At 34.9% G+C, this 13140-nt stretch overlaps 1 protein-coding gene across 1 annotated transcript in view; it reads right to left on the reverse strand.

Annotated features, from left to right (window-relative positions):
* Positions 1 to 13140, reverse strand: part of STXBP5L (syntaxin binding protein 5 like) — a 390498-nt gene that overhangs the window by 315490 nt on the left and 61868 nt on the right. Inside the window, exon 3 of the mRNA XM_030330346.1 lies at positions 10196 to 10293. Coding sequence (XP_030186206.1) covers positions 10196 to 10293 — 98 coding nt within the window. The remainder of the gene's footprint in view (positions 1 to 10195; positions 10294 to 13140) is intronic.

Consider the following 13140-nt stretch of genomic DNA (forward strand, 5'->3'; position numbering starts at 1 on the left):
AGGGAAAATAAAAGAGGAGGGAGGGAAACAAACCACAAGAGACTCTTAATGATAGAGAACAAACTGGGAGTTGAAGGAGCTAGATGGGTAATGGGTATTAAAAATGCACTTTTTATGATGAGCACTGGGTGTTGTATGTAAGTGATGAATCACTGAATTCTACTCCTGAAACCAATATTTCACTGTATGTGAACTAAAACTTAAATAAAATTACTTTCATAAAAAATAAATAAAAATAAAAGTTTAGTAGAATTGTTTTAAAAATAAAGAAACAGAATGAAATGAAAACACAACATATTCAAATTTGAGAGTGAAGAATTCCAAATCTCCCAATATGAAGTAGCTCCATTCCTCCCAGTTTCTGCCTCTTACAACCTAAAAAAAAAACAAACAAAAACAAAAAAAAAACAAACAAAAAAACCCCTGAATATAACATTCCAAACAAGCAGAGGAAAATTCTAAAAGATAGAAAGGAGGAGGAATGGCAAAGCAACTCAGGAGAGTGACACAGCAGTGATTTCCTTGGGTTTCCTTATTGTGTCTCATATATCCTGGACAATGCACCACAGAAGTCTCCAACCCAGAACCATCAACTGGTAGAAAAAGGAAAACAGAAACAAAACCAAAAACTCCATGAAAAGGCAATTTTCCCAGCCAAAGGACTGAGAAGACAGGATATCCTAAAAACAAATTTTGGCATCACCCACCTTATAGTAGCAAACAACAAGGAAAAACTCTCCTCTCCCGGACTCCACATAGTTCAAAAGGGTTGACTAGGGAACTGATCTTCCACTTATCCTAACCCCACCCTTCAGAGAGCACACTCCAATTTGTTCAGCAGAGAGTGGTTAGGGACACAAGCAGGGAGTTAATCATCTATCCCCTGCCTGGCAGAAGCAGGTAGCACTCTGTTTCACTGTCAGGTGGTATTAGTGCATTAAGCAGGATGCTGACCTGCCATCTCCAGACTAATGGAGGCAGGTGGGAACACTCCAACCTGATGGGATGGTATTAGTGAGTTTGAATGAGCACTTGGTCCTACATCCCCTTCCTAGCATAAAAGAGGCGTTCTAATTCTACTACCAAGGTAGCATCAATGAAGTCCAGAGACAACAAGATTGAATGAGATGGAACTCATTGGTGGTGGGACTTCAAGGTGGAACTTCACACACACATAAGGCTTCACACATACACTACTAGTTTTCCACATCAGCAGGGAAATCATTAGGAAGCTGAATATCCACATCCACCTGACAATAAGCAATAGGTCATAACACTGAACAAGGTGGGCAAATCAGGTCTAGTCAGCACACATACTGTGTCAAAGGATCCTACTAGGAGCTGAACCTCTACTCACGTTAGTGAGTTAGAACAAGGCAGTTCAAGGAGTGATTGATACCATGCTTCCTATCTCTCCTGATGTCACTGGGCCCCCACAGGAAGATGAACTTCCAACCCCACACATCAGAAAATGAGGTGGTATGAGTCAGTACCCACTTTTGCTGGCGGGGAGGAGGTGTTGACATGGCTCACCACAAAATTTGAATATACACACCCACCTGGCCCTCAAGCTACACTTCAATGGGAGGACTTAGTGGTTTAAAAAAAGTTATTAGTAGCATCCAAATTTCCTAATATAATACCCAAAATATTCAGGAAACAATTGAAAATCACCCATCATACTAAGAACCAAGATAATGACATTTGAATGAGAAACAATAATCAATACATGCCAAAATCAAAATGAATCAGATGCCATAATTATCTGAAAATGATTTTCAATAGCCATCACAGAAATCCTTCAATAAGGAATTATGAATCTTCTTGAAACAAATGAAAATAAAGATCAGCAAATAGAAATTCCTAAAAGGAAATAAAATCATAGAACTGAAGAATATAATAACCAAGATAAAATTGGATAGGTTCAATAGTAGAGTGGAGATGACAGAGTATAAAAATCAGTGTACTTGGGGAGAGATCAGTAAAATTTACCCAATCTGAACAAAAGAAGGAAGAGACTAGATTAGGGAAGCACAATAAACAGTCTTAGGGGACAAGAACAAAGATCTACCATTCATATAACTGGAGTCCCAGAAAGAGAGAAGAAAGACAGTGGGATTGAAAAACTTTTATAAGAAATAATGGCTGGAAACTTCCCAAATTTAGTGAAATACTTAAACCTACATATTTGGAAAGTGGAGCAAACACCAAATAAGATAAGCCCAGAAATATCCATGTCAAGAAACATCATAATTAAACTTCTGAAAACTAAGGGGAAAAGCTCTGGAAAGCAGCCAGACACAAAGCATTATGAATAAACATGAATTTAAATGACAGTAGATTTCTCATCTGAAACTACAGAGGCCAGAAGAAAGTGGTACAACATTTTTCAAGTAATAAAATAACTATCAACTGTGTATATACAGCAAAAATATCCTTGAGGAATGAAAAATAAATATATTCTCAGATGAAGAAAAACTAAGACAATTTGTTTCCAAATCTACCCTTTAAAAAAGTCTAATGAAAGTTCTCTAACCAGAAGGAAATGAAAGTTCTCAAATCAAAATCCCCTATTTTCACCTTAAAAACCCTGGTAAAAGAAGTCTTGGAACTTCAGAAAGGACATAAGAATGGGTAAAATTTTGGGTAAATATAGTATATTATTTGACTTCTTATGAGTTTCTCTTTTTTAATTTTTAATGTTTATTTATTTTTGAGACAGATGGAGACGGAGCATGAGCAGGGGAGGGGCAGAGAGAGAGAAGATGACACAGAATCCAAAGTAGGCTGAGCTGTCAGCACAGAGCCTGACGCAGGGCCTGAACTCATGAGATCATGACCTGTGCTGAAGTTGGACACTTAACTGACTGAGCCACCCAGGCACCCCTACTTCTTATGAGTTTCTTAAGTCACATTTGATGGTTGAAGCAAAAATTATAGCACCATCTGATATGATTCTGCTCAAGACATTTACAGAAAATATATAAAATAACTATACTATAAAAGTAGAGAGGGCATAGGGGCCTAAATGAAAGTAAGGCTGCAGTTTCCCTCGAAGTGAAAAAATGTTGATACCAGTAGACCGTGATAATTTATGTATGTTTGTTGTAATACCAAGAGCAACTACTAAGAAAACTCTACAAAGCAATATACTCAAAACAATATAAATAATTCAAGATTGAGTTATTTAAAAAGTTCAAAATAACTCCCAGGAAAATAAGAAAAGACAAAAAGGAACAAAAAAGAGAGGAAACAAGCAGAAAACAAGTAAATAAATTGGCAGAATTAAGCCCCAACATATAATTACCTGATAGTACTTTACCTTAATATATCAATTAAGTGAAGCAGACTGACATGGTAGATTAAAAATAAAATGATCCTACAAAATCAATATATGAAAATCAGTTGCATTTCTATATACAAATAATGAATTATCAGAAAGAGAAATTAAGAAAACAATCCATTTACAATTCCATCAAAAAGAATAAAATACCTAGGAATAAATTTAACCAAGGACGTGAAAGACCTGGACACTGAAAACCGTAAGATATTGATAAAGAAACTGAAGGTTTCCTGTCTCACATTTAGGTCCTTTATCCATTTTGAGTTTATTTTTGTAAATGGTGTGAGAAAGTGGTCTAGTTTCAACCTTCTGCATGTTGCTGTCCAGTTCTCCCAGCACCATTTGTTAAAGAGGCTGTCTTTTTTCCATTGGATGTTCTTTCCTGCTTTGTCAAAGATGAGTTGGCCATACGTTTGTGGGTCTAGTTCTGGGGTTTCTATTCTATTCCATTGGTCTGTGTGTCTGTTTTTGTGCCAATACCATGCTGTCTTGATGATTACAGCTTTGTAGTAGAGGTTAAAGTCTGGGATTGTGATGCCTCCTGCTTTGGTCTTCTTCTTCAAAATTCCTTTGGCTATTTGGGGCCTTTTGTGGTTCCATATGAATTTTAGGATTGCTTGTTCTAATTTCGAGAAGAATGCTGGTGCAATTTTGATTGGGATTGCATTGAATGTGTAGATAGCTTTGGGTAGTATTGACATTTTGACAATATTTATTTTTCCAATCCATGAGCAGGGAATGTCTTTCCATTTCTTTAAATCTTCTTCAATTACCTTCATAAGCTTTCTATAGTTTTCAGCATACAGATCCTAAATGTGAGACAGGAAACCATCAAAACCTTAGAGGAGAAAGCAGGAAAAGACCTCTCTGACCTCAGCCGTAGCAGTCTCTTACTCGACACATCCCCAAAGGCAAGGGAATTAAAAGCAAAAGTGAATTCCTGGGACCTTATGAAGATAAAAAGCTTCTGCACAGCAAAGGAAACAACCAACAAAACTAAAAGGCAACCAACGGAATGGGAAAAGATATTTGCAAATGACATATCGGACAAAGGGCTAGTATCTAAAATCTATAAAGAGCTCACCAAACTCCACACCCGAAAAACAAATAACCCAGTGAAGAAGTGGGCAGAAAACATGAATAGACACTTCTCTAAAGAAGACATCCAGATGGCCAACAGGCACAGGAAAAGATGTTCAGCGTCGCTCCTTATCAGGGAAATACAAATCAAAACCACACTCAGGTATCACCTCACGCCAGTCAGAGTGGCCAAAATGAACAAATCAGGAGACTATAGATGCTGGAGAGGATGTGGAGAAACGGGAACCCTCTTGCACTGTTGGTGGGAATGCAAATTGGTGCAGCCGCTCTGGAAAGCAGTGTGGAGGTCCCTCAGAAAATTAAAAATAGACCTACCCTATGACCCAGCAATAGCACTGCTAGGAATTTATCCAAGGGATACAGGAGTACTGATGCATAGGGGCACTTGTACCCCAATGTTCATAGCAGCACTCTCAACAATAGCCAAATTATGGAAAGAGCCTAAATGTCCATCAACTGATGAATGGATAAAGAAATTGTGATATATATACACAATGGAATACTATGTGGCAATGAGAAAAAATGAAATATGGCCTTTTGTAGCAACGTGGATGGAACTGGAGAGTGTAATGCTAAGTGAAATAAGCCATACAGAGAAAGACAGATACCATATGGTTTCACTCTTATGTGGATCCTGAGAAACTTAACAGGAACCCATGGGGGAGGGGAAGGAAAAAAAAAAAAAAAGAGGTTAGAGTGGGAGAGAGCCAAAGCATAAGAGAATGTTAAAAACTGAGAACAAACTGAGGGTTGATGGGGGGTGGGAGGGAGGGGAGGGTGGGTGATGGGTATTGAGGAGGGCACCTTTTGGGATGAGCACTGGGTGTTGTATGGAAACCAATTTGTCAATAAATTTCATATATAAATTAAAAAAAAAGAAACTGAAGAAGGCACAAATTAATGTAAAGATATTCCATGCTCATGGATTAGAAGAATTAACATTTTTTTTTAAAAAATCCATACTACCCAAAGCAATATACAGATTCAATGTAATCTCTATAAAAATTCCAATGGCATCTTTCACAAAAATAGAACAAACAATCCTAAAATTTGTATGAAACCACGAAACATGTCAAATAGCCAAAGTAATCTTGGTTAAAGAAAAAAAAAGCTAGAGGCATCTCACTTCCTGATTTCAAACTTATTATGAAGCTACAATAATCAAAACATTATGGTATTAGCATAAAAACAGACATACAGACCAGTGAAACAGAACCAGGAGTGCATAAATAAACCCATGCATACATGGTCAACTAATATTTGATAAGAGAACCAAGACTACTCAATGGGGGAAAATACAGTCTCTTCAATAAATGGTGCTGGGAAAACTGGATAGCCATAGGCAAAAGAATAAAACTGGACCACTATCTTAGAGTATACACAAAAATTAACTCAAAATGGTTAGAGTTGAATATAAGACCTGAAACTATAAAAGTCCTAGAGGAAATCAAAGGCAGTAAGCTCCTGGACATCATTCTTGGCAATGATTTTTTGGATATGATGCCAAAGCAAAACTAAACAAGTAGGACTACATCAAACTAAAAAGCTTCTGTTCAACAAAGGAAACCATCAACAAAATAAAAAGCTATCTACCAAATGGGAGTAAATATCTACAAATCACATATCAATATCGAAAATATATAAAGAACTCATACAACTCAATAGCAAAATAAACAAACAAAAACACATTAGATTAAAAAATGGAATCAGAGGATCTGAATAGATATTTTCAAAAGAAGATCTACAGATGGCTAACCGGTACATCACTAATTATCAAATAAATGCAAATCAGAACCACAATGAGATATCATCTTACACCTATCAGAATGGCTATTACCAAAAAGACAAGAAATAACAAGTGTTAGTGAGGATGTGGAGAAAAGGGGGCCCTTGTACACTGTTGGTGGGCCTGTATATTAGCACAGCCACTATGGAAAACAGTATGGAGTTCTTCCAAGGATTAAAAATAGAATTTCCATATGGTCCAGAAATTCCACTCCTGGGTATTTATCCAAAGGAAACAAAACACTAACTTGAAAGATGTATGCACTCCATGTTCATTGCAGGAATATTTATAATAAAGAAGATGTGGAAGCAACCTAAGTGTCTGCTATGGATGAATAGATTAAAAGAAAATACATACACACACAAACATACACACTCTGGAATATCATTCAGCCATAAAAAAGAAAGAAATCTTGCCATTTGCAATAACATGAATTGACATGAAAGGCAGTACACTGAGTAATATTTCAGACAAGTACTGTATAATATCCCTTAAATACAAACAAAACAAAAGAAAACAACAAAAAACAAAAAACACCAAACTCACAGATACGGAGAAAAGACTGGCAGTTGTTGGAGGTAGGGGTTGGGTTGTAGGAGTTGGGTGGAATCAGTGAAGGTTGTCAAAGGTCAAATTTCTACTTATAAAATAAGTAAGACCTAGGGAATATAGTGTACATCATTGTGACTATAGTTAATAAATTGTGTATTTGAAAGTTACTAAGAGAAATTTTTAAAGTTATCACAAGAAAAACATTTTTGCAACTGTGTGTGGTGATTCATATGAACTAGACTTATTGTAGAGATCATTTGACAAGATATATAAATATTGAATCAATATTTTGCACACCTAAAACTAATGTCAATTATAGCTCAATTAAAGGAAAAAAGAAAATGACCTAACAATATGCTATCTACAAATAAACTAGTTCAAGTACAATGACATATTTAAGTTCAAAACAAAAGGATGGAAATAGAATATGCAAATATTAGATTTTTTTAAAAAGCAGGAGTGACCATATTAATATGAGACAAAGTAAATTTCAGAGCAAAGAAAATTATTGGAGACCAATAAAGACATTACATAATGATAAAAGAATCAATCCAGGAAGAAGACAAGAATTCTAAATGTGTGCATACCAAACCAAAGAGCCTCAAAAATACAGAAAGCAAAACCTAATAGAACTGGAAAAGGAGATAAATTTATCCAAAATTATAGTTGGAGATCTTAATACACTCTTCTCTTGGGATTTGATAGAATCATCAAACAGAAAATAAGCAAGGATATAGAACTCAACAACACAATCAACCAACAATATCTTTTTTTTTCAACCAACAATATCTAGTTGACAAATATAGAACATTCCACTCAACAAGAATGCACATGTTTTTCCAGAGTCCATAGAGCATGCCCCAAGAAAGACCATATCCAAGACCATAAAACAAACCTTAGCAAACTTAAAAGAACTGAAATTATACTATATGTGTGTGTGTGTGTGTGTGTGTGTGTGTGTGTGTGTGTGTGTGTTTTCCACAGTGGAATCAAATCAATAACAGAAAGACAAAATTTCCAAACACTTCCCAATTAATTAAAACACTTGTAAGTAATTCATGGTCTCAAGATATGTCAAAGGCAATTTTTTTTAAGTTTATTTATTTTAAGAGAGACAAAGAAAGCACAAGCTAGGGAAGGTTGGAGAGAGAGGTAGAATCCCAAGGAGGCTCCACATGGTCAGTGCACAGAGCCCAAAGCAGGGCTCAAATCCACAAAACCATGAGATCATGACCTGAGCTGAAATCAAGAGTTGGACACTTTAACCGACTGAGCCACCCAGGCACCCCTCAGAGACAATTTTTAAAACTACATATAATTCAATTAAAACAAAAACACACATATCAAAACTTGCAGGATTCAGTTAAAGCAGTGCTGAGAATTACACTAAATGCATACCTTAGAAAAGAGGAAGAATATCAAATCAATAATCTAAGTTCTGACTTCAAGAAACTAGAAAAAAGGAGCAAAGTAAGCTCAAAGAAAAGTGAAGGAAGAAATAATAATGATGATTTATTAAATAATAAAAATAATAAGCCAGAAAAAATTGAAAACAAAGAAAATGGAGGAAATCAAACAAACAGCTAGTTCCTCAAAAAAGAAATCAATACAATTTAAAAACTACTAGTAAGACTGACTACACATAACCAACATTCAACTAAGATAAAATAGAAAACCAAAAGAGTCCTATAACTACTAAATACATTGAATTTGTAATACAAAATCTCTCAAAATAATCTCCAAGCCTAGGTATTTTCACTAGAGAATAATACCAAACATTTAAAGAATTAACCCCAATTTTACTCAATCTCTCCCAGAAAACAGAAGAAGAAACACTTCTCAGTTCACTTTATGAAGCTAATAATACCCCAATATCAGAACCAAAGACAATACAAATAAAAATTTAACTCAAAATAGAACTGTACTTAAATACAAAATGTATAACTATATAATTTTTAGAAAAAAAAATTTAAAAATTAAGATCCAGGGTTAGGCAAAGAGTTCTAAGGAGTGATACCAAAAGCACAATCAATAAAGAAAAAAATGATAAACTGGACTCTGAAAAATCCTGTAAAGAGGGTCAAATGTCAAGCTATAGACTAGAAGAAATAATTTGACAAAAGAGTAGTATCTAGAATACATAAGAATACCACAATGAGATATCACTACAAAATTATCAGAATGGCTTAAAAAAAAAAAAAAAGAACAAGATGCGCTAATAATGATGTGAAGATACAGAATGTAAAATGTTACAACCCCTCTGGGAAACAGTTTGGGATATTCTTATAAAACTAAATTTTGAACTACTATAGAGTCCCTCTAACTGCACTTTTGGGCAGAGAAATGAAAACATGTTCACAGAAAAACACGTACATAAATGTTTATAACTGCTTTAATCATAATAGTCACCAACTGGAAACCCAGATGTCCTTCAATAAGTGAATGGCTAAACACACTGTGGTACTTCCATACCATGGAATATTGCCCAACAATTAAAAAAAAATACTGATACTTACAACAACTTGGATGAATCTTCAGAGAAGAAAAAAGCAAATCCCAAAAGGTTACATACTGTATGATTTCATTTATATAACATTCCTAACATGGCCAAATTACTAAAGTGAAAAACAAATTAGTGATAGAAATCAGGGATGGGGTAGGAGAATTGGAAGGAGAGGATGTGGTTGTAAGGGGGGAATGTGAGGAATCTTGGTGGTAACTGAAACACTCTGTACTTTGAGAATATCAATGTCAGTATCTTGGTTGTGATATTACACCATAATTTTGTAGGACATTACTTTTGGGGGAAATTGAATGAAGAGTACATGGGGTTTTTCTGTATTATTTCCTGCAACTACAATTAAATCTGTATCTCATGGAAGCAACAACCTAAGTATCAAAATAAAAAATTCAATTAAAATGGAATGACACTAAAGCATAATTTGAGAGGAAATTTATAGCACTACAGACATGTATTAGAAAAGAAGTTCTCAAATCAATAACTTCAGTTTCCACCTTAAAAAAAATAGAAAAAAAAAGATCAAATTAACTCAAAGTTAAGCAGAAGAAAAAAATAAAAAGATCTAAGCAGGAATCAATAAAACTCACGTTAGGAAAACAATATAAGAAAGCTCTGAAGCCAAAAATTGTTTCTTGTGAAAATCAATACAACTGATCAAAAAGAGAGAGGGGGGAAAACAAATATTACCAATATCAAGAATTCAAGATAGGACATTAATAGTTCTCTCACAGACACTAGAAATATGCCAATAAACTGGACATTGTGGGTTTTCACAATCATTATTCATTTCAAAATAAATCAACTTTATTTGGTCATATTTCACTTACCTGAATATTTAAGGAAAAGTAATTGTTATTAATACAACAAATACTGAACCAAAAGTTAAGGATACATTCGTATAGCACCTGTTCTTGTCCCAATAGCCAAGATTTTCTGAACTGGATCAAAGGCTAATGCTGTGGGCTGATAAGGAAAACCATGCCGAACTGTCTGAAAGAGAGCAGATAGTAAAAATAATCACCAGGAAAATAAAAATTAAAATCACAAGATACCACTATCCAACTACCATAATGACTAAAATAAGTATTTTAATTAAAAAAAATTACCATATGTTGGTAGGAGTGTAAAATAACACAAGCACTATCTGTCCTATGACCTATATTTCACTCCTATTTATGTATCCAAGAAAATAAGAGCATATGGCCACATAATTTGTGTAAGTATGCCCCTAATAGCTTTATACATAACAACCTGGAAAAAGTGCTAGTGTCCAACAAGAGAATCAAAAAACAAAAATGTGGTATACTCCTACAATAAACTACTACTCAACAGTAAAAGATAAAAACTAGTAACAGATGCAACAACATGGATGATTCTCAAAAACATTATGCTAAATAAAAGCAGCAATACACAAAACGGTGCATATAGTATGATTATATTTATATTAAAATTTGAACAAGCAAAACTAATCTATGGTTAAAAAAATCAGAGCAGTGATTGACTTGAGGAGAACTCACTGGATGAGGGTATGAGGGAACTTTATTGAGTCAAGGTAATATTCTATATTTTGATAGAAGTTTGGATTACACAAGTGTATACATTGGTCAAAACTCATCAAATTGTACAATAAAGTTTATGATTTCTCTGTATGTCATGACTGAATGTCAAAAAAAGAAAAAAGTATTATTAACAAATATTTAACTCTAGTTAATGATATGCACACTGAGGTTTTAAGAAATGTACTGACACCTGCAATTTAATTCGAAAGGCATCCAAAGAAGTAATATGGTTAGACAGATGGATAGACATATATGATAAAGCAATATAGCAAAATGGTAACTGTCAAATCTAGGTGGTGAGAATGTATGTTAGGTGTGTGTATACATGAATGTTCACAATATAACTTTTTCAATTCCTCTGTATGTTTGAAAGCTTCCATAGTCACACAATGGAAAAAAAATATAGAGTTGATAATATCATAAAGATGATAAAACTAACATAAGGATATCCAATAATATACAGGAATTAATTTCAACATGAAATATAACTTTTCAAAGAAATAGAGGACCCACATAGGTCAGGGAAAGGGGATTCTAGAAGGAGCTTGGGAAGATAGTAGAGTAGGAAGACCTTGAGCTCACACCATCTCATGTTTACACCTAGATATCATCCACATCCAAGTAAATAAACCCTTATGATCTGAATAAAGTCAGAACAAATTCTACAACTAAAAATAGAAAAGAAGCTGCATCTCTGAATGGTTAGCAAGGACAGAAAGGCAGAAGGAGGCTGCCTGCAGAAGGGCAGGAGCTGTGCACTCAGGGAAGAGAAATGGGCCCTAGCACCAGGGAGCACCACAGTAGGGGGCGGGTACTAATCCTCATAATGTTTGGCTTTGAAAATCACAGGGGATGAATTCCCCTGGAGCCTGGAGCTTTAAAAGTCAGCTGACTCAGCACTGGGCTAGCCAGGAGGGCAAGTGATAGCTGGGTTGCTGTCCTTAGAAGAGGCAAAGAAGCAACATAAAAATGGCAATTAACACAACACAAGGGGCAAACAGAAGACAGATCTGTTCATGCTGATCTCAGAGTGTGTTAGATTACTTCTCTGAAAATGAGGGAGCTGGCAGGCATCATTTTCCTCCCCCCAGCATCCCCCGCCCCCACCCCAGCATAAACACAGGGTCATCTGCCAGAGGAAAGCCTGCATAGACCCTTGCTAACTAACCTGCTAGCAGTATGCCATGCCCATGAGTTCTCCTGGGGATTTGCCCACTCCAACCCTGCTAGCCTTGGCCCTGGGTTCAGAGCCAATTTTGTTAAAGCTGCCCATGAAAAATTATTAGAATAAAGGAGTTCAGTAAGTTTTCAAAATTAGTTGTACAAATATAATATTTCTATATACTAGTAATGTACTATCCAAAAATGAAATTAAGAAAACAATTTCATTTATAATAGCATCCAAATGAATAAAATACTCAGGAATAAAATGAAGAGAAGTGCAAAACTTACATGCTATAACTACAAAACATTGTTGAAAAAAATTAAAGACAAATAAAAGGAAAGCCATCCCATATCATGGATTAAAAGACTTAATATTGATAAAGTGACAATACTCCCCAAATTCATCTCCAGAGTCAATGCCATCCCTATCAAAATCCCATCTGACATTTTTTGCAAAGTTCAACAAATTGATCCTAAGATTCCTATGGATATTCAATGATCCAGAATACCAAAAAGATCTTGAAGAAGAAAGTTGGAGGATTCACATTTTCTGTTTTCAAAACTTACACAAATCTACAGTAATTGAGCAATGAGATACTAGCATAAGGACAGACAGATCAGTGGAACAGAACTGAGATTCCATAAACAACTCCTCACATTTTTAGTCAATTTATTTTTAATCAGGGTTCCAAGACAATTCAACAATGAATGAAAGAATAGTCTTTCAACAAATGGTGCTGCAACAACTGATACCCACATGTAAAAGAATTAAGTTGAACCCTTTACTTACTTTATTCCAATATTAACTCAAAATAGATTACAGACCTAAATGCAAGAGCCAAAACTATAAAGATCTTAGAAGAAAACGTATGCTTAAATCTTAGTGAACTGGGATTAGGCAATTAAATCTGACATCAAAAGCACAAGCAACAAAATTAAAAAGATAAACTGAACTTTGTGAGAACTAAAAACTGTTATGCTGTAAAGGATACTATCAAGAAAGTAAAAAGACAACCCACAGAATGGGAGAAAATATTTGCAAGTCATACAAGTCATATATCTGATAAGGAATTTATATCCAGAGTATATAAATGACTCTCACAACTCAATAATA

Source organism: Lynx canadensis, chromosome C2 (assembly GCF_007474595.2).
Source record: "Lynx canadensis isolate LIC74 chromosome C2, mLynCan4.pri.v2, whole genome shotgun sequence".
NCBI classification, from domain to species: Eukaryota; Metazoa; Chordata; class Mammalia; order Carnivora; family Felidae; genus Lynx; species Lynx canadensis.